We start from the raw sequence: 22,818 nt of genomic DNA on the forward strand, positions 1-22,818 counted from the left end.
CCATAGGGAAATATAACATTTTAAAACAGTGTTCAACTTTTTTGTAATAACCCTGTCTATGTTTTGTAAGTTAACAGTAAGACATTGTTTTCTGCAAAAATTTTTTAACAACAGTTAGGGCTTTGAACATTCTTTGAAGGTACTCATGACGTAATGCTGCTTTTCATAGCCATTTGCTAAAAAAGCATTTATTAACAAGCCAATTTGTATCACAGCACTGAACATACCATGGGAGGTGCACGTGCCAGATGAATACGTGATGGCCGGCAACGCAGCGGTGTTGCGGTGTGTGGTGCCGGCCCACTGCCTCGACCGCGTCGGCGAAACCGACTGGTTCACCGACGATGACGTCAGCGTGCTGCGGTACTTGGGTGAGTGACGTCACATTGACAGTTACTACAACATATGGTAGAGAGAAAAAAAGGAACGCTTTAGTCCTCCGGTGCGTGGTGTCGGCCTACTGCCTCGACCGCGTCGGCGAAACCGAATAGTTCACCGACGACGTCAGTGTGCTGCGGTATTTTGGTGAGTGACGTCACAATGTTAGTACTTCAGAAGTGGTACATAGAAAGAAGGCAACGCAGCGGTCCTGCGGTGCGTGGTGCCGGCCTACTGCCTCGACCGCGTCGGCGAAACCGATTGGTTCACTGACGATGACGTCAGTGTGCTGAGGTATTTGGGTGAGTGACGTCATAAAATGGTTGCTACGACAGGAGTGGCAGAGAGAAAGACGTTGCCTTCTTATATATCAATACTCCTCGGTAGTGCTCACTGCCTTGACCATGTCAGCTGCACCGACTAGTTCACTGACGAAGACGTCCAGCGTGATGCGGTATTTGGGTGAGTGACGTAAGACTGATTAATTCCTACTAGACGTGTCAATCTCACACACCTAAGCACAATTAGCTCATGACGTGGAACTAAGTGTTGGCACAATTCGACCGTTGAACTGATGTGGTGAACCCACACCTAAAACAAGTAGGTACTTATATGATAAAATTAGTTACGTAGTCAAATACTCCTTTTTTATATCCACGAGAGGATTAAATAATGTTATCTACATGAAATTTTGCATGAAACAAATTGGGTGACTTCTACTGGAAAATATCTTATTAAAAAGGAGCATCTGCTTGATATATTAAGCTAGAAGGAGTAACAAAAGCTAAATCAGGTCTCTTGAGACGTCTATTCCAGCAAAAAGCATTGGCCGTGTCTACAAAATATACTGCATTTGCAGCTACATCGCAGTTAATGATACAGAAAAGTAAACTTTAGTTCTAACTACACAGCGAAAATTAATCGTTCCTGAGTTTCATTTAACTTTCAGTAGAATTTGTATCTAACTTTGAATTAAGTCCTAATGTAAGTACTTAGCTATTTACTTAACACGAATAAATAGCAGAACAGTAACTAACATTACAATGTTAATTAATTTTAAATTCAGTAGGGCTTCTATTATTTTGTTTAAGCTAGCTTATAAATATTTAAATCAATAATAGAATAAATTATATGAATATAAATAGAATTACCTATGATATGTATTATACTTCGTATCTCTCCCGAAGATGATTATGTTTTACATGCAGCAGTACCTGGGATGATGCCGTCCTTATCACACTTTTAGAGAATATTTATTTAAAAATATAAGTTTTAAATATAATAAAGTACGTGTTTTGACTCCTCAGCACCGTAGTACATTCCGCGGTCCGCCATATTTCTTGTCATTACTTGTGTTGGTGTTCGTCCGACTCACACGTACTTTTTCAATAAAAATAACTTAGCGTAAAAATGGGTAAAAGGAAACGATCAAGTAATGGTGATAATAGTGATATGGTGAAAAGTTTGTTAAGAAACCTCGTATGTACATAGACAACGACAAATTATAGTTTTATCTGATGATGATGAACCAGAAAAAACATCGTTGTCTCCATCGTGCAGTCACTGCAGATTTGCAGACATACATACATAAATATTTAAAACATTCTGGTAAGTTGTGAATCGTGTATTTTGAAATTGTTATGAAATAATGTGAATAATTTCTATTTTTTGTATTAAAAATGAATATTTTCAACTACCCTCCGTGGTAATACTTTGTGTCCCGACTTAATCGTGTGTGGATACTAAACTACACGTACAAAAATCGTGTTATACAAAATACATAAACATCCCGACGTAAATCGTGTGTGGATGATTTATTGCTTATCCCGGCGTATATCGTGTGTGGATACTAAACTACACGTACAAAAATCGTGTTATACAAAATACATAAACATCCCGACGTAAATCGTGTGTGGATGCTTTATTGCTTATCCCGGCGTATATCGTGTGTGGATACTAAACTACACGTACAAAAATCGTGTTATACAAAATACATAAACATCCCGACGTAAATCGTGTGTGGATGATTTATTGCTTATCCCGGCGTATATCGTGTTTGGATACTAAACTACACGTACAAAAATCGTGTTTTACAAAATACATAAACATTCCGACGTATATCGTGTGTGGACGCTTTATTGCCTTTGAGCGTATTAATTATCCCGGCATATATCGTGTGTGGATAAGACATTTTTAAACTGATTGCATTTTGCTTTGATTATTTTCCTAACGTATTATCATATAACGTGGGTAGACGTATCAACACGTCGTAAAATAGTATAACATAATTATAAATATAATAATATACAATATACATGGGGTATTTATAATTTGTTACCCTATCAAATACAAAAATCTTTATTGTGAAGTATTACTAAAATAGCATACAATAATTACCTACATCCGACGAAAATACCGGGTATTTTTCAAGACAAAGCCTTTCAAAGACTTTCACAAGGATCTAGCAACAGGTTGGAAAATATTGATTAATGGATTACCTACCTACAAATAAAAAAGACTTGATGAAACATTATTTACTTGCTAAAAATTGCGCATAATAATTACTTCAACAAAGGCAGCAATACAACTGAACATCTGATTCTGCTTCTGTTTGCTGTACGCATCCTTATTGCAACTGATTTCATCGAGCCTTCAATATGATTTGATGACCTAGTTATGTCACAAATGGAATAATATTCCGTAAGGAATTATGAAAACCTTGAGCGATGCTGGCGGTTACTTTGTGACACTCATTAGAGAATCACTGTCAAGAAGATACGCTATCACAAATTCCATTAGCAAGCAAAAAAAAAAAAAAAAAAAAAGAGATATCATAAAAGATTTATCAAAACGAATCTCTTGTTTGGTTCAGATTTATCAGCCCACTCGAAATCATCTATGACTAATATAATTCAGTAATACCAGCCCAGCACGTCTACAACTCATCAGACTTTAAACGCAAGGGGAGCATTGTGAGCGGCAGCCGCTGAGCAGTGAGTGAACCCCGGCCAGCCCAGCAGCCGCCGGCTCCGCCGCCGCCGCCTGCGCCGCGGGGCCGTCTCCGGTTAACCCGAGACCCAACTATCATCAACCGAATCGGAGATGATAATTTTATTCAGCAGATAGGCACCAAGGTGCTAGTAACTGGTAGACTTAAATACTACTAAAATAAATGGCTTACCTAACATAACAAAATTAAATGATACTACTATTTTGTCCTGGATCAGGGTTATGAAATTCCATTTTAAACTTAACCATGCCAAGTTGGAGTACCCCAATGTAGGTCACATACTACACCTGAGGGGAGTAGTAGGTATATTCGACAACTGTACAAAAGCCAAATTGTAGACATAGATTTATTCTAAATTTAAAGGAATTAAATAAATTCATTAATATGAACTATTTTAAAATGCAATACTACCACTGACTTTACATAATTAATTATACATATAACAATACATTTTATTATGTGAAAACCTTAGATTTGAAAGACTCCTATCTTTTATTACCAATTGCTGAAAATGGATGAATTTGGCTTCGTTTGTCATGGAACTCCAAGCACTTTAATATTCAGTTGTTTGAATTTCTTCGTGATCGATCGTTTTTGTCTTACATCCGCATGGTGCCTTTTGTCTTTACAAAATTATTAAAAGCAGTTTTACACTTTTTGCAATCACTCGGCCATCTATCTGTACCAATACCTGTACCAATTTTTATGTATTGGAACGGTCAGAATGCTGGAATAATATTCAAACAACGGGAGATTTATAAGAGCAACTAGGGTAGGAGGACAAAAGATTTTTTATCTAATCAAAATAATAATGTTACTTACATTTCTAAAATTTACATTTAATACGATAGAAATTAATTTAACTTAACAAAAGTGCAAGACACTAGTAATGCTAAAAACTACGAAAAATATCATTCCAGTAATTTGCTTCATTCTTGGGGTTATTGACCTCAGCGTGCCCCGCCGTTATAATTACGGCTGGATGTACACGAAGTTACCGGGAAAAACATCTTGGCACTCAATTACTCAAATAACTACAATAAACATTATAATGCATCTGCCAAGTATTTAAAACATAATTTAGCATAGTGGAGACTGGAGAGATTACATTGACACAGCACATCATGTACCTACCCTGCAATCAAATTATTTGTTTCGATGCCTCAACCACTGGTCAACCTCAACCGCAATCGCGCATCGTGTAACAGCCATCGGAAATTGGTCCCAGTTACAGTTACTTTTACATTTAAATACCCTGGAATTGCTCGCTGCACTCTATGATCCTGAAACATTTGCATCTCACCTACTTATTAAGAATAGACAATACAACGGTTATTGCCTAATAAAAAAACGGGGTAGTATACAGCACACTTTAAATAATACTGTTCGAGAGTTATGGAATTGGTGTGGTTGGGTGTGAAAACGCGGTCACAGATTTCGAATCCCGTCAATCAAATATAGACTCGTACTATGAATTTAGCAGACTACGCATTTACAGAAATTACATTACCTTTTGGTATTCCAGAATTCGTCTTATTTGCAAGTACATTTACTATTTAAAATCACCAATGTTCTACGAATGCATCTTGGGAGTTAGACCCATTTCCGAAGTTATTGATACTTTCACATTTAACGTAACTTTCTAAAGTTTTATACAAAAAAAAAAAAAAAAAAGAATGGCGCTAAGGGCATAGTAGTAGTACCATTCTGACCTACTACCGTGGTACCTATTGTGGTCAAAGCTCCTCGTTTCAAAAGTCATACGTTTCGAACCTAACAAAAATCTGTTGTGTTCGCCCTTCAGAGTTGATCATCCTCTCCATGCGGATTTAACCCTGATGGTCGGCATCTTATCAGGCAATCGCAGTTGAGGCGAGGCGCACCTACTAATTCTCTGGATATGTTAATGACATCTTTCTCACATAGTACATACTAATATTATACAATATACTTCAGGTCTAAAATCATGGTTGTAATTCCAATTCAGCTCATTTATTGGAATACTCAACGGACAAATTAAATTATTCGTGTTAGTTACAGTACAGTACTCTCAATGGTTACCGTTTGACTTTATCTATACTGTTATATCAGGATATTACTACTAATGACTGTATTAAACGTTTTCTCAAAAGCGTGTTTCGCCTCAGACCGCCTAAATATGACACTACTTGGTATTAAATTATCATTTCCCTGAAAAAATTTACAGTTAAGTGTATACCTCTTCTAGTTCTGGTTTCTGCACAGATAATGAATACTCCGAGTTTATCTAATAATATTACTAATAATATTTTATTGTGTCCAGACTAAATATAAATTAAGGTAGATGAAATTGATGAAAACATGAAAACCGGACTCGATTAATTTTATCAACCATTTATTATTGTACCTATATATTACCGTACATTATGGACAACCTCGTACTATGCCCAGCCTCAACACTTAAATCTTACATTGACAGGACTATTGGTATACGCACAGATGATAATCTTTTTGTCAGTTACCAAAAACCACTTAAAAAGTGGTAACTCAGTGGAACTTCAAATTTGATAATATCTATTTTTATAGCGCTCATAATACCCGCCATACGGGCTACGTCTGCGTCCACCGGGCTGGCGTTAATTTATTAATAATAATTTAAAATTTGTAAGTCATTCGTAAGGCTTGCAAGCTGGTGGACCGAATCTTGTCAAGTAGGCATTTCTTAAATATTAGACTAGAAACTTACTTAATTTAACTTTTTGTGTGATTGTGATTTTGTTAACTGTTCGTTTCAAAACCATCATTAATAATTACGAAAGTAAACAATGTTTTGTTTATTTACTAAAATACCTTGAACAAGTTAATAGTTTCTACGGTTGTAATTTTTTCGATGCTCTAAACATCTGCATGTAAAACATAATCATCTTCGGGAGAGATACGAAGTATAATTAAGAATCAAACGAACTTACCTGTGATGTTTGATATCTAATTATACGAGTGTCTTGACCGAAGATGATTACAGTCCCACCTCACCCGAGAATAATTACCCTTAACCGATCGAAAAAATTTGCTCTAAAATAATGACAAGAAATATGGCGGACCGCGGAATGTACTACGGTGCTGAGGAGTCAAAACACGTACTTTATTATATTTAAAACTTATATTTTTAAATAAATATTCTCTAAAAGTGTGATAAGGACGGCATCATCCCAGGTACTGCTGCATGTAAAACATAATCATCTTCGGTCAAGACACTCGTATAATTAGATATCAAACATCACAGGTAAGTTCGTTTGATTCTTAATTATTCAATGAGATTACAGATAAGAAAATCATCAAGAAAATTGGGTTTAGCCTATATATTTACCTACTCGAACTGTATGAATTCAATATTTAAGATAAGTACCACTTTTAGAAACGCAATTTTAATAAAATATCAAAAAGAAATTCAATTGCTCGCTTATCTTTTTAATGCCATACGCAAATTAAAGTGAGTAAAATTTATATCCCATTCAAAATGTGCCAAGCGATGGGCAAATATTTGTCACGAAATTTTCTCATCAAAACTCTTGTCAAGTAAAGCTCACGACACACGCAATTACATTTCCATCCGAAATCTCATTTTCACCAAAAGAAAATGCGGCACGCTTAAGCGAAACTTGGGGGGTATCCTGTCACGGCTATTTATTAACAGTATGGAAATACAGTTCATAAAACGTCGACACGTTTTATAATTCTTTAGTTAGAATATAGGCCCTTTTCTACTATGTATTTTACGCTACCACCATAGGAACAACGTAATTATTGACTGGCGCTAAGAAGTGGCGAAAAAACTCAGTCACCTTCATACGTCGAAGTCGTATTCGTTGTCACTATTTTTTATTCATTTTATTAATAGCCTGTTTTAGCCTAATTATTTTTACAGATTAACTGAAGCGTAATATCTCCTAACCAGGGAACAAAATATGTTAGAGGTTTTTTTTACCCTAGTCCCACTTACGGAACCCTTAACTAGAAAATATGAAAGAGTTGAAATATTCTTACATCTCCAAGAAACTTAAAGTAAAGCTAGTTAAAACTCAACTGTTTTTGGTTCTACTCCAAAATTTCCGTGCATTATTATGGTAATTGATCTAAGGAAAGGTTCCTTTGTTTTGCCATAACGCTGTTACGGAACGAGCGGAGTACTCCAAGCAAATTAAACTATGCGCGATGCGCATCTTAGTTAACTACAAACTAAATTTAACTATCTTGAAAATACATAAACATAATTATAGTTAGTGCTGAGATTAGTTAAGCTTTACGATTAAAATTACATGAGATAACATAATCAAATTTTATCACAAATTGTGTTGTGGTTGTACTTTTTCTAAATTTCCACAGCGAAAGAAACGTATTATTTACAAATTATTCAAAATAAATTAATAGTTTTGCTACTATTTTTAACAGACAGTACTATTTTTAATGGCATCATTTTTTTTTTTTCTAACAATGGCCGAAAAAGTTTCGTAACTTTTCCTTAACAACGTGGTATTCTAATTTTAAATCTGGCCAGTCAACTTCTGACTGTACGGCCGTGATTTGTGAAAAAAAAGTGGGCGAGAAAAAAAAACAAAAGAGCGCGGCTTGTTAATTTGGCGGGTGAAATTCGACTTGTGGAGTGTAATGAAAAATTTAATACTCATTTAATTTAATTACGATCGGGGGAATTTATTTGTATTTTGAAATGAAAATGTGCGTACAACATTTGCATATTATGAACTGCTTATTTTACGATTCCATGAAAATTGTTAATTCAGTTATGTGAGTGAATTAAAATTTTAACTGGAAGAACATAATCGTTGAAAACAATCTTTTGCTTGGAATTTTAAAATAACTGAATCTCCTTCATTGAAGTGAAAATTCCCTAGTAACCTATCGTAAATCAGACACTTTAGGAAGTTACAAGAAATTTTAATCGTATGTAGGTAGGTACCTAAGTATGTTTTAATTTCTACACTTTCTTGCTATGCTAGATTTAATCCTTGATGTTTATTATGGTATGTGTTAGTTAACTATCAAACAGAGCTTGTAGGGCACCTGCAGGTGCTGTTCGTGTAAAAAATCTCTCCGCTCAGGTACGATATTCTCTAATATTTCCAAATAAGACGTAAACAATGTTTTTTTACTATTTAACCCTTTAACTGGTATAGAGAATAGTTAGATATAGAGAATTCAGCCACTATCAGCTGTACAAAACTTAAATGTTCATAATAAACTGATGCAACTTTTTTTTCACCAGGTACAAAATACCAGCAGCTGGACGACGGGTCGCTGTACATCAGCGCGGTGAGCCCGCTAGACCGGTACAGCACGTTCCGGTGCCGCGTCCGGGACCGGATCACCGGGGTGCTCCACTCCAGCCAGTACTTTGGTAAGAGACGCTGTTTCTATCGTCAGGTACAAATACCAGCAGCTCGACGACGGGTCACTGTACATCAGTGCGGTGAGCCCGTTGGACCGGTACAGCACGTTCCGGTGCCGCGTCCGGGACCGGATCACCGGGGTGCTCCACTCCAGCCAGTACTTTGGTAAGAGATGCTGTTTCTACATCAGGTACAAATACCAGCAGCTGGACGACGGGTCGCTGTACATCAGCGCAGTGAGCCCGCTGGACCGGTACAGCGCGTTCCGGTGCCGCGTCCGGGACCGGATCACCGGGGTGCTTCACTCCAGCCAGTACTTTGGTAAGAGATCCTCTACTTCCATCATCAGGTACAAATACCAGCAGCTGGACGACGGCCGGTTGGTTCCAGTAGATAAGAGTCTCACTCGTAGGAGGCGACTAAGGAAGATCAGGATTCGTCAATCCGTCTGGTCAGTGTGAAGCTTACAGCATCTTTCAAGAGGTAGGTATACTTATACTCTTGTAATAAAAATAAAAATAATATCAACATTGACCAAATATGACTCTTCTGCATCAGCTACTTGTTAAGTGTCGCGAGTCACACCAGTTTGAATACTATTTGAATATTAGAAGTAGAAAAACAATCCTTCACTAACAAACGACTACTAATATTGTTTTCAGTGTAAGGCTGACACTTTCAGAAACTTATTAAATTAAATTCAAAGCGCCTCCGAACTTTCATAAACTTGGCAGGCGAAGACATTTTTATGATCTCTTTTCATCCATAACCAGTTTCGTAATGTTAACACCGTCATGAACCTTGCCCTCCTGTAGATCGCGTGAAAACATTTCACATAACAATAGAGCCTTTGTGATACCTACATTGTATTCTAAGCTCGTTTATTGCGATATTATTACATTGTCTTAATTTATGTTTGCATTATTACCTAATAATGCTATATTTCGCGTGTTTATTTAGTTTAGTTCGCCTGAAAACTATTTTAGCGGACTAGGATCTTAAATGTTCCTGATATTAAATACTAAAAAAATTGCTCAAAATAATTTCACCAAGTCTTAAGCCCTTTATAAGCCCTTTGTTTAATTAAACACAGAATACCAATATAATTGAGGGAGGCCTATGTTCAGCAGTGGACATCCTATGGCTGAGATGATGATGAGAATACCAATAAAGATTCACACTTTTCAAAATTATTAGTTTGTAAATACGCAGGCAAAGATTGCAATCCAGTCCCATGGTGTGTATTTATTTTTGGGTGCATGGGCAGGGACACACTTGCACAACAATGTGTGCTGTATCTATGTATCGTCCTTTCAACTTAATGCTGTCCACTGCTGAACAAAGGCTACACATAAAGCCTGTGCGACGTGCGCAGATAATCTTCTTTTGGTCTGATTTTTATTTTGTTGTCAACAGGTCACCTAATAGTGACAGAGCCCAAAGGCGGCGTCCGGCCCCGAGTAGCCGTCGAATCCAGGACCCGGCGGGTCCAAGCCGGGCACGACATCAAACTGCCGTGTGCGGCGCACGCGTGGCCAGTGCCCAGTTACAGGTGAGAATGTCCAATATATTTATAAGTTAAGTGTGAATCTTTGTTTAAAAAAAATAAATTCATTAATTTTGTTACGTGTTAAGTATACATAATTATTACTAGCGGCCGCCCGAGACTACGCATGCGTGGACCCCGTTTTACCGATTTTATATGAGTAAAATTTTCTATCTATAGTATTAAGAATTTCTCTCCAGATGACATTACAAAATTCCACTATGTGTATGAAACCTGCCAAACAAGTTTGTAGGTGTTATAGTTTCTGATATTTCGTGATTAATCAGTGAGTGGTATGTAATATAGATGTCGGAAATTGCGTCAATTAGCCTCGCCGTCACATACTTAATGGATTTACTCGTATGGTAGCTATACTGTAACACTAGTCTAAGTTATAGGCTTAGTATAAATTGAACTAAAGCCAATTTCGATGTGATTGAATTCCAGGCATCAATTTTGCTCAAAAATCGTTTTGCCTTTACTACTAAAGTTAAAAACTGACCTACATCAAGCTCTCTGGACTTCAAACAGACAGAGCTGCCAACTTTTCAAACAAGTCCCATAATATTATTAAAAGTTATTTTGACATTTTTACAATCAACTGATTTCGTCAACCAATTTGCGATTTAAGTTTTCTAATTTAGCTCAGCTAGGCGGCCAAAAAATCTTCTATTCGGACATTTACGAGTAATTCGATAAGAGTTCCAATGTTTTATACAACTTTTTATTTAAAAAAGAGATACTGTGTTGCCATGCTGAAAATTTTCTCCGAAATTCTAAGGTAAAACCCTGACTTGGTCTAGCCAGCAAGGCCCATAATTGGCCAGTGCCCAGCTGTGGGCGCGATAATGTCCTCCATTGTTCGCGGAATAGCGACGTTTATAATTTACCCGTCCGTTCACCCATTGTTTAGGCGATGCTTTGGAGCCGCGCGCCAGTAAATGGAAGCATCTGTCATGCAGACTATCCCGTCTAAAATGGGACTAACGTGCATTTACCAAAGCTTTCATAATGTAAAGCGATGGTACAAAGATCGCGCTAATGGATATCATGCTGGTTATATTCTGTTAAACTTTTGGCATGGTGCGTCCAATGTTTCTGTCATAATCCACTTTGCTGTGACGAACATTGCTTTGCAATACAAAACGTAAGATCTACAGGATGGGCCAAAATTGTTTGAAAATAGCAAAACTTGATTTCTAAAAAACTGTTCGAGGTAGGGGGACGCATGAGTAATAAGAAACTGTGCATAATTTCATAAATTTTTAGTCACTCACTATGGAACGTTTCACGGGAACAACAGCATGCGTTTTGTGTAGTTTTTTTTTTTTTTTCAAAGAAAATTCATGAAACTATGCACAGATTCCCATCATCCACGCGTCCATATCTCGAACTGTTTTCGAGAAATCAAGCGTTGCTATTTGCAAAAATTTTTGGTCCATCCTGTATTTTAAAACCTAAATATATTTTTCTTCATAAAGTCTAAAATATGATATAATATTATTTTAGTTGAAAAATTATATGATCTTCCTTATGTGTTCATATCTGTTGTCACTCTATCTGCCAGCTAAAAGGTTTCGCCTCTAAGCAAACACAGTGTAGCGCCTCTCGCCGGCTGTAGAAACAAGCTATGAGGCGCTTCCAGTCTTTTACCTCGGTTTTATATGTAACCAAAGGTTTTGAAAACAGCGGACTGTCTAGGTTTCACATAGCTAAAAATTTACTGTTCTTAAAATTACTTAGCCTCTAATAAAACAAAGCTACTAGATTTCAAGCCTAAAAAGTATATGTATTATACCTAAATATACATTACATGACACCACCAGGTACAAATGCCCATCATTATCCCCCTTGGGATTTTAACCCACACAAATAACTGGCGTTGTAAAAAAATTGTATACGTGAAACAACAATAGGCAACCGTAATTTTTTATAGGTGGTGTAATAGTTTTTGAAAATTCAACCGTAACACTATTGCGTTAAAACTAAATATTTTAAAATAAACGGAACCTCGGTTTCCAGGCTACCCAATAACCGGATGATTTAATGAAATGCCCCATTTTAATCTTCGCAAATGAGAAAAGTGCGCTCACTATAACCAGACGTTATGAGTTGTGAAATTTTATTACCCTTCTTCTTCTTGCTGTAGTATAATTTGTTACGATAAGTGTTCTTCACAACATTACTTTATTATAGTTTCTATTAGAGTGTTCTCCAAATTTTCATGTCGAGAAGTATTCACTGCACGATGGACCGACGAACTCAAGAGCTTAGTAGTAGTTGGATAAATAAAGTGGGTGACTGAACTATGTGAAGCCCCTTGAAGGCAGGATTACCACGCCATAGCCTGACATTAATGTTGATGATGATTTAAAGCACGCACAAGGGAATTTTACTATCTATACTTGGGCCCTTTTCTTATGCTAATATTTTTTTAATTGCTATTTCATCATCATTACAACCAAGACGTTTAACTAAGTAGTACCAATTACTCTATCTTAATCTTTGGCATTAGACTAAGAGCGTTCCTCGCAAAGTCCACCCAGAATTTTCCACAAGATATAATCTCCAGACCAGACCGAGAACATTCAATACCTTGCGAAGTTTGAATCTTGATATACGTATTCTATTTGTATTTCTAACTTCGGCCCCAAACTCAAAGCTGTGTAGGATAACCACACGAACTAACAGACACTGTCCACATTAGTTCCGAACTTTATGTTTGCTTGGGAACCGGTATACTGCCATAAATACAAACCGAAAGTTAACCCATTCAAATCCGGGCAAGTTATACCTGTAATAGTTATTAATTTGACTATAACTGAGGCAGTTTGGCCACTAACGAGCTATTTCGACCGTAACTAAAATTTAAGTCAACTATCACCGGGTAACGACTTGTGAAGCTTATTTCCGATATAATGGCCGATTGCGGTGGGTTTTGAACTACCAGTATGCCTTTTATGTAGTAGAAAAGTTAGTTGTAATAGAACTTTATTTTGCGGAAAGAACATTAATGTTTACATTTATTAGGCATTTTGTACTCGTATTCATGCTATGACATCATCTTTTTTTAACTGTCCCACACGAAAATCAGACCAATGTCCAATATCCAGATCCAACCTCTACTAACAACACCTCGCCAAAATCTCTGGTGAAATAAGTAAACGAAAAGTATTACCAACGAGTTACTGGAGTTAAAGAATATAGTCGTAATTAACATAGAAAAATAATAATACCTTCGCATCTCTAGTAAAGGCTGTAGATTCTACGTTTTTCTACAAAGAACAACTAAGGCGAGAGCTTACTGACGGCGCCATAAACTTTCATACCCAGCCATAGTCAGGAAACCTTTTTGAATGCAAATGTCCCGCTGCATTTCAACTCCTTTCAAAACTATTTCTAAAAGGGACCTAACACTAAGAACATTGAGGATTTTTGTCGTATAACCATTTCCCCGGAATTTCGCATAAGATTGTTTTCTTGTAGTTTGCGCGAAACAATGTAAGCCCCAAGATTGCAAATTGTGACACAATTTACTTTAAATTGTTTGTTGTGAGTAAGTTTTAACCGAGCTAAGGTTAAAACCACTTTATCAAGCTTGTTTAGTGTTGTTTACCCACTGTAATAATAATTTGTAATCTACTAACTTAAAATGGAAATACCAAACTCATTCTTAATAATAATATACTTAGTGAATTCTTTGATCACTTTCAGGTCTACCCTAGTCTTAATTTAGAATATTGAAAGCCCTTTAGTCAAAATAATACTACGCAAACGACTTTATGCTCATTATTAACCTCCTAAACCTAAATCCAACTCGATTCGTTAAATTTTCAGGACAATTTCGTGCTTTCATATAATAATTTCCATTGTTCATTTTACAAAATGAGCTCTAGGATTGATATCTCACTTGTTTATTAACACGGTAAAGTAATTACATTCTCTAAACCCATATTTGCAATTAGTTCTGTAACAGCCAAGTCAGCTAGCAAGTTTAATTTCTTGGGCGTGAAGTATAATAGCTCACAGTAAATAAACCTTTAATAAAACTGTACTAAGAAAACGGATCGTAATTCTTTAGCAGATTTCCTCCAACTTCTGCAAAATGAGCTTTAATGTGGTATTATAAATCGTCAAAAGGAAATTATAACAAGCAACTTATTTCGTTCTCTCTGAAAGTATGAAACTGACCGTTTTCATCGAACAGAATTTAATATTTCAAGTAAGTAAATCAAATTGCTTTTAATGAAACTAAAAATGAAATAAATTAATAATTAATTATTGATAGTGTTCTACCAGTTCTATTAATTGGATCTTGTTCCTATGGCGCTAGATAACGGTTATAACCCAAGTAACACAAAACACAATTATAAGAAGCGTACAACAGCATGAACCTACGTGCAGAGCAGTATATGAGCAGCATATGTAGCACTATATCAGCCGTATAAAAGTCTATAAGTGTCTTGTAAGCACAATTTGGGCCCCAAATAATACGGCTTTGAGCATTATTAAATATTATTAGTGCTGCTAACCAGCGCTTATAATGTTATTGAAGACAGACATTAGTAAAGTTGTTAGACAGCATATTCTAATGTAAAAAGCATTTTATTAGATGTTAGTACAGCTTTGAAACAGCTTTCAGAATTACAATGCCAAAGTTACGTTTTATTCTAAGGCTGAACGTTTTATTTTGTTTGTTTGAAAGTATTCGAAAAAACTTATCGCATTTTATTGTCCGATTTGATTATTTTTCGTTTAGAGTATTGCAGTGCAATGGTGTTGTGAGGAGATGTTTTAATGTCTTTATTTAAAATAATTTATAATAAGGTATCTTTTTTTTTGTTTCAAGAATGAAAATGAGCTGGGAGTATTAGTCTTATGTGAAAATATATATATGTTTGTGGTTTATAATTCACGCGCCCTCACAGAAATCCTTTTTTTAATAAAATAGGGACAAATTTAGAATCGACATATGACACTTTTTGTGATTTTTTTAACGATTTGATTAATTTTAACTTATAAAATTGCTTCTATCGATACTCCGCTTGTAAGAAAAGGATAATAAGTAGTATTTCATGCATATGTGTATTATAATTTTATTTTCTATGTTAGAGAAAACAGAAAGCAAATGGCGTCAGATAATATTAATGTTTTAAACTTTCAACTAGTGTCTTTTAATGTTGTCAGTCTTATTATAGTAAAAAGAAAATGGTTAAGTCATTCAACCTACATATAAAATATCTAAGTGATATCTTTAGCATTACTGTAACACTTTTTAGGTATTTTATAATGTTCATTAGGTTTAAACGTCATAAAAATGGATTGCTTTAGTGTTAATCGGGGTACCGAAACAATAATTTAGAATCCTTTAATCACGTCATGATCCCCTACTCCACGTCTTTCAATTTTATCTGTCTCCAATTAGGTAGGTACCTAGTTTGACAAGTGTTAAGTATAAAATCATTATCACTACAAATGTAATTTGTAATGAAACACGATATAGCTTCCTATCTTATTTTTCGCTCATTGTAATAGTAATAATTTAAAGGAACTTTTTGTAACTAGTTAGTAGTGTTGCTGTAGTCGTTTTTTTAAGGGTATGCGTTATACGGGTAATTATTTAGTTTTCAGGTAACTACTTCTCTATTAAGTCATAAATAAGCTTATTTGTTTTTTTTTTTCAGATGCCTTTTAAAATAGTGCAAACGACCGAAAGGGATGAAGGAATGTTCTACGGAACTTCTTGACTCACACAACAACCGATTGTACTGTATTTTGTGTATGAGGTGTATCATTTTTTGGAACACGTTTTGCATTTCTTAAACCAAATATAAAGTTTGAATATTCCGTCTTTATCTTTCTCTTTACTCCACCTGTTCTCTTAGGCTGAGCTGCACCACCTAACTTTGACCGTAACTATGACGATAACCGATGTTTTTTGTATGGGGTTTGACAGATTTTTGACGTTTGTTAAAGTAAGTTGGTGCAACCCGGCGTTAAGTCTTTTTCCACTGTTTATTCATGTCAATAACGTGACACGTTCGACATAAATTTTCTAATGAATATACAGGACCTACTAACGCACAAATGAATATAATCATACGGCTCGTGGTTTTATGGCCAAATTATGACCTAAAGTAATAAAATATTTTTTTAATTTATCTAAATAGTGCTAAAAGCTTTAAAGTAACAATAAAATAAGAAGATAACAGAGCTAAAACTTTAGTAAATGTTTGGCTAATGCTGAGCAGTAAATAAGCATAAGAAAAGATCATAAAAATGCGTTCAATCTGTAAAATGTGTTAATATATCTGAATGCACTATAGAATATTTCGACAACGTTTATTTAATGCATTAGGTTTTCTTATTTACTAATATACGGTTTTAACCTTTGTGTTAGTGTAAATGCTGTTAAAGGTGCTGTATATTAAAAGTAATTAATGTTTTAGTATGATTATAAGCCAATTAACTTAATTTTTTTAGACCATATAATAGCTTCCTGCATTGTAAATTTTACCGCATTCTACTCAAAAGCATTTAAACTAAGTCAAAACTGATTTAAAGTGATAGTCTGACTTTAAAACGTAAATCAATCTTAACTTCAGTGAATATACAGATTGCGTGTTACTTGGGAAGTAACTTACTTTATGAATTAGTATTAGAATATACTCGTAGGTAAACTATAACTCCATACGACTATTAACTCATTAATTTCATATAGGGTAGACCGGGGACAATAGTACCATTTTTTGGAAATTGTTCAATATTGAGAAATCTAATGAAATATAACTTATTCTGTTAGGATGCTGTAAAAACTAGACTCTTAAGCTACAAATTTAAGTATGCAGAGTTGAACTATTCTTTCGAATACTTAATGAAAAACCAATTTGAACTGAACTATGTCTCATGTTACAATTGACCCCTACAACGGGTCAATTGTACCAATAATATATGAGGCAATAAAAGTAGTTATGTTTATCTAATCATCACCTTTATTGGTATTCTGTACTCTTAATCTCCTACAATCATCAGTATTTATTAATTGAGATCGAAAATATTTAGGAACAAGTATGAAAAATCAACACTTAAGTTTAAAAACAAAACAATAACATTTCTTCCATAAAAACGAAAAAACTAACTGTTTCTACATAATATGCCATCTATTTGGCTCGGATATTGCTTCTGAAACAACAATAAGCATAATAACAATGATAGAAATATCAAAACTGAAAAATCTATTTTTGTATGAGGGTACAATTGACCCCTGGTACAATTGACCCTGATTATTTATATCTACTACTGCTTCGACCTTTCAAGATTTTTTCATAAGCCTGTTCATGAAGGAATAGATCCGTTGATCCGCGATCGTACTTTTGACTCTACGCCGAGGCATCTAAAACAAAACGTTCAAATACTTAGTTACTTACTGAATTAAGCTAAAATGTACATATTCAGAAGGGTTAAATGCCTGGTAGGTATGCCTAAAATTGTAAAAATAATAACCACGTGAATGTTTTATAATAACTTATTTTATTATAACCAATTTAAAATATTATGTAGTAAGTATATAATAAGGTTCCGGGGGTTAATTGTACCACGGGGTTGATTGTACCGCTACAATTGACCCCATGGAGACTGGTACAATTGTTCCAAGTAGGTAGTCAAGAGAACTTCACCTAAAATTCAGTCATTTTCACAGTGAATGCCAATTATTCGCTGTCGATACAAAGTTTAGAGCCTAGATAAACTATTGACAACAATTCCTTGTAACAAATATCATGTTAGGCAACTTATGGGCTCATAATTATATTTGACGTAAAAACTTACTGCGGCTGGGCAAAAAACAAAAATCCTTCCTGTACATCTTCGTTTCTCAGCGCAAGCGCCGCCGACTGGTGAGCGGATGGAAACACAAAAAGCGCATATTCTGACGCTATGCACACAACCTAACGTCGCTTCTATGAAGAAATATCGCCGATGGTACTATTGACCCGTGGTACTATTGTACCCGGTCTACCCTACACTAACATTTAATTTTACAATAATTTGAATTGTTATTCCGTGGGTAAGGTCATCGTAAAATATAAATGATAATTTCATGAAAACGTTAGAAAGTTAATAAGATTATTAAGATCACGATAAAGTAGGATAGGATTCCGACAACGATAGGATTATACAAGTCGAAGGATCGTGCCCTGCAGTGAAATGGCAGTTTCACAGAAGCAGCAGGCAGTACAAAGTTTAAGTAACTTTTATAACTGTAATTTTGCTTCATTTTCTTCAGAATGCTAAACCTTTTACTGTAACTTATGCTACTTTAAATTAAAACTTAAAATTAAGCCTTTGTAAAGCTTTGTAACAACACGAATCACATACCATTTCGTGCATATCATGCGATGACTTGAAACGATGATACTAAAGGTTCGGCGTTCAGTTTAAATCAGTAAGATCGCCATCGCGCACGCTGACTACATGCCTACCCTACATGCGTTGGTTTGGCTGAACCTTTAAAGCTAATTATAGATAAGCGTAATTTATTTCCCTACTTATTTGGTCCACTTACTTGGGCGTAGGTCTGCAGATTTTTGGGCGTTACAGTAAAAGATATCCATATCCATCAACAATTTAACTTTATTTTCTAATCCTCCATTATTTTCCCCAGGTGGTTTCGTGACCACCACGAGCAGCTGGTGGCCATAGAGAAGACGTCTCTGTGGGAGCGAGCGCGGCTCCTCGGCGGTGGTCTCCTCAGTATCCAGGCGGTCAGGCGGGAAGACGCCGGCCGCCTCGTGTGCTGGCTCAAGAACACCGCGGGTGGAGAGTCCGTACACTTCACAGTGATTGTCACAGGTAAAGAACAGTCAATGACGCAGGTGGTGGCCAAAAAGAAGACCTCTGTCTAGAGGCGCGCGTGGTTACTAAGTGGTGGTCTACTCAGCTTCCAAGCGGTCAGACGGGAAGACGCCGGCAGCTTCGTGTGCTGGCTCAACAACACCGCGGGGGGAGAGTCCGTACACTTCACAGTGATTGTCACAGGTACGGAACAGTCAATGACTCAGCTGATAGCCATAGAGAAGACGTCTGTCTAGAGGCGCGCGAGGTTACATAGTGGCGGTCTGCTCAGTATCCAGGCGGTCAGGCGGGATGACGCCGCCGGCCGCTTCGTCTGCTTCGTCTAAAAAATGCACGGTACAGCACAATGCAATGTTCGGTAGTAATAACGAAAACTGTTGTAAGTCAAGACGCTTAAAAATATACGTAGCACGTAATTTGTTGAATATGTATCCCCTTCCTTAATTAAGTTACTAACATCAACATTCCTCTTAGTATTCGTTTACTTTTCTGTTTTCCTCTTATCATTCGAATGCAGATATTAACTTTCTAGACACGTAAATGGATGCTTTTTTCCATTACTGTCTTGAAATTAATATTCTAGTCCGTAGCAAACTTAATTGAAAAGATCTGAGATCTCAAAGTATCAGTTTCTGTTTCTAGCTCTAGGTATTTTATTAAATCTTTGATACAATCTAAGATGAAATTAAATACTCATATTTTGCAAAAGTTAAACATAATGGAGATATTTCTGTTTAGAAACTTTTATTAGGCATCTGAACAAAAATGATTTGGCTTTATTTTGACGGTTATCACATAAGTCAGTCTCGAATACCAAATGAATAACAATAAAATAGTAGTCCAAAATAGCCTATATCCCGATTTAACTGCCTACTATCTATCATCGCGAACATAACATTTGATATACAGCCTATTACATTTTATTACGTTTGTTCCAGAACCAATATCCGTCCGAATTAAACCCGAGATATTAAGAACAAAAGAAAACTCTGACATAAACTTCGAGTGCAAAGTGTCAGGACACCCGATAGAAATTATTTACTGGGTGCACGACGCCAGCGTGGTCAAGTCCAGTGAGAGAGTCAAGTTGTCAGAGGACGGCCTAAGATTACATATCAGGAACGCGCAGAAGGATGACCAAGGCATCTATCAGTGCTTCGCGAGTAACTCCAGGGATCAGGCATATGGATTGTCTGAATTTGTCATAAATGGTACGTGTACTTTAGTTGAATAAGCTTTGATAATTTTCTCCAACAGCTACACTAATCATCGTGAGAACTTAGGAGTGAAATGTATGAATAGTGAGCCATATGTTTCTCCAGCACATGTTCTCTTACGTAAATTAGCACAAACTACGAACAACCATCAAAGTTTCAACTTTCTCTTATGTAATTTCACATGTGTATGCCAGCTTGGCTACATTTTATTTCGTTTTACTTTTTTTCTCACGTTAAAGACTACGATCACGTGGAATCTTAGATCTAGGAACACGTAGGAACTTGTACCTAAATGTAAGGCCAGCTGTCCTCGATTTTCCCCAGTCTTCCTTTGAGTGCCTTTATGCAAAGAAGTGTCGGAACCGCTCAAAGGGCTAAATGATGACCGCAGCGCTGCGTCAGTTTATTGAATACTGCATTTTTGCATTATGAATGGCGTATATTTTCTAGTGAATACTAATGACTAGCGTATTTCTCGTAATTTAAAAACATTGACATTATTTTGTTAACATTTTTATTGTATTTTTGGGCGTCCCTTGGTATTTAATAAGACCCTAACACTTTTTAAAGTACAGCAGTTTTTAAAGCTATATGAAAGTAAAAGTATTTCAACTTTTCAATACCATTTTGTTCTAAGTTCTGTCTATAACTTTCTCCTCTCTAATGTTTTCAAAAAAATACTTTTGCATTGCGTCTTATGTCTTTTAACTTACAAGATCGTTTTCTATCTTACAAGATCTGTTCGAAGAATTTCCTAACGTTGCTTTTATACTTTTTATACTAACCACATTTCCCTGGGCGGCGCTTCCTAGCCCCTTTGTGAGCTAGGGCGGCTAGGGCACGTCACCGCAGCGCTCGTTACAGGCTGGATCGCATGCCTGTAGTTTTATTTCAGTCAACAACAGACTTCAGAAACTCACTCTTATTACAACTGCTTAAGATGCAGAAATGGAGTTTGATGTGCTGTCAACTGTACTTATAATACACAAAAAAGTACAGGACCAACGTTTCTATTAGGTAGGGCGGACTTGTAGCGGCTATTTGAGTTCATGTGCCCTTAAATAATGTTCTATTATGAGTCAAATTCCACTCACAAGCCAGGATATTAATAAAAATGTACTTGCGTTACATTCGCTATTGTAGTAAGCTTCCTTTTGGTAAGTACTTTACTCACATTTTTACTTTCCAGGTTTAAAGATTTAAACTCTCTCATAATCCTGCGCATTTACAGCACCTGCAGAACATTACACTGTTCATATTAAAATCAAATTCTAAAAATTTCACTCCTGCCACGCTCCATTTGATAGGCGAGCCGGCGTTCAGTGAAATACGCTAACCTGAGTTTTAGTCTGAACTGGTATCCTCCAAAATATCCCATTTCCTGAATAATTTTCCTCCGAATATTACTCTCTGAGGTAGTGTTTGGAGAATCGAGAACCTTTCGAGGCGAACCTCATATTGTATATTTGTTGTAAGGCAAATTGCCCGAATATAATGCTTGGAAGCATCATTGAGATAATTTATTGCCTGTTCAGAATTCAATTGGGAACATTTATCGGTACAAAGCTATCGATTTGTTTGCTACAAGCTCATAGTAAAAGCTTAAATATAAATGTTCATAACCTTTACCTAAGTATTTTTTGCAATTTCCTAATTACCAATTTGGGAAAATTCAAGAAACAAAATACTGAAATTGACTCACTTCTAGTCGTTAACCAATTCCTATTATCACGTTATGACGTAGTCAAGCGCAAAATCATAGGTGCAATTAGTGGCGAAAACTCATAGAAGCAAGTGGATAGATAGATAGATATTATGAACACTATAAATTACTTAATCATCTTTCTGAAACTTACTTATAATGTATGCAGGAGAAAATTTAAGAGATATGTTGAAAAGCTTGCATTAAATATTAAATCAAGATGTAGTGGGACTACACATTCACAGGCGCCTTGCGTAAATAACACCCGTGTTTGTATGCACTGCAGATCTGCGAGTCAATATTGCAATGCAGCCTCTCATCTTCTGAATTTCCTTGTAAACAGCTTTCACAGCTCTTGTTTTGGTCTTACTCTATTTCTGAACGAGGTTTATTTTCTTGTTTGTATTTGTTTCGTCTTATTGTTATGATTCCGATTTATCCAATCAGAATCGGAAAACATTTTTTGTTGTTCTCTGAAATAGGTATACAGGGTGTGTAAGAGATATATTGAAGATCAATTCATAATTGGATCAAAATTATGTTATTGAGACGTTCTTCCCAGACGAAAGCCAATAATTTGTCTATTTACTCCCCAAAGACATTTTAGGGCGTGGTGAATTAAATTAGTCGCCCACACAGTTGGCAGTAAGATGAGATATAATTTAAAAAATGTAACAATATCATGAGATTGCCGAAATGAAAATCTAGTTTTCAATTATGAAGTTATT

General features: G+C 35.9%; 1 protein-coding gene and 1 long non-coding RNA gene across 2 annotated transcripts in view; both read left to right on the top strand.

Moving 5' to 3' along the window:
* LOC135080230 (cell adhesion molecule Dscam2) overlaps positions 1-22,818 on the top strand; it is a 115,684-nt gene that overhangs the window by 28,552 nt on the left and 64,314 nt on the right. The window contains exons 4-9 of the mRNA XM_063974912.1: positions 216-371; positions 8,649-8,712; positions 8,807-9,093; positions 10,189-10,324; positions 18,981-19,168; positions 20,110-20,382. Coding sequence (XP_063830982.1) covers positions 216-371; positions 8,649-8,712; positions 8,807-9,093; positions 10,189-10,324; positions 18,981-19,168; positions 20,110-20,382 — 1,104 coding nt within the window. The remainder of the gene's footprint in view (positions 1-215; positions 372-8,648; positions 8,713-8,806; positions 9,094-10,188; positions 10,325-18,980; positions 19,169-20,109; positions 20,383-22,818) is intronic.
* Positions 14,800-16,165, top strand: LOC135079953 (uncharacterized). The gene is made up of 2 exons (XR_010258923.1): positions 14,800-15,915; positions 16,003-16,165. It is a non-coding gene; the product is annotated as an uncharacterized LOC135079953 (long non-coding RNA).

This window comes from Ostrinia nubilalis, chromosome 17 (genome assembly GCF_963855985.1).
Source record: "Ostrinia nubilalis chromosome 17, ilOstNubi1.1, whole genome shotgun sequence".
In the NCBI taxonomy this organism is placed as follows: domain Eukaryota; kingdom Metazoa; phylum Arthropoda; class Insecta; order Lepidoptera; family Crambidae; genus Ostrinia; species Ostrinia nubilalis.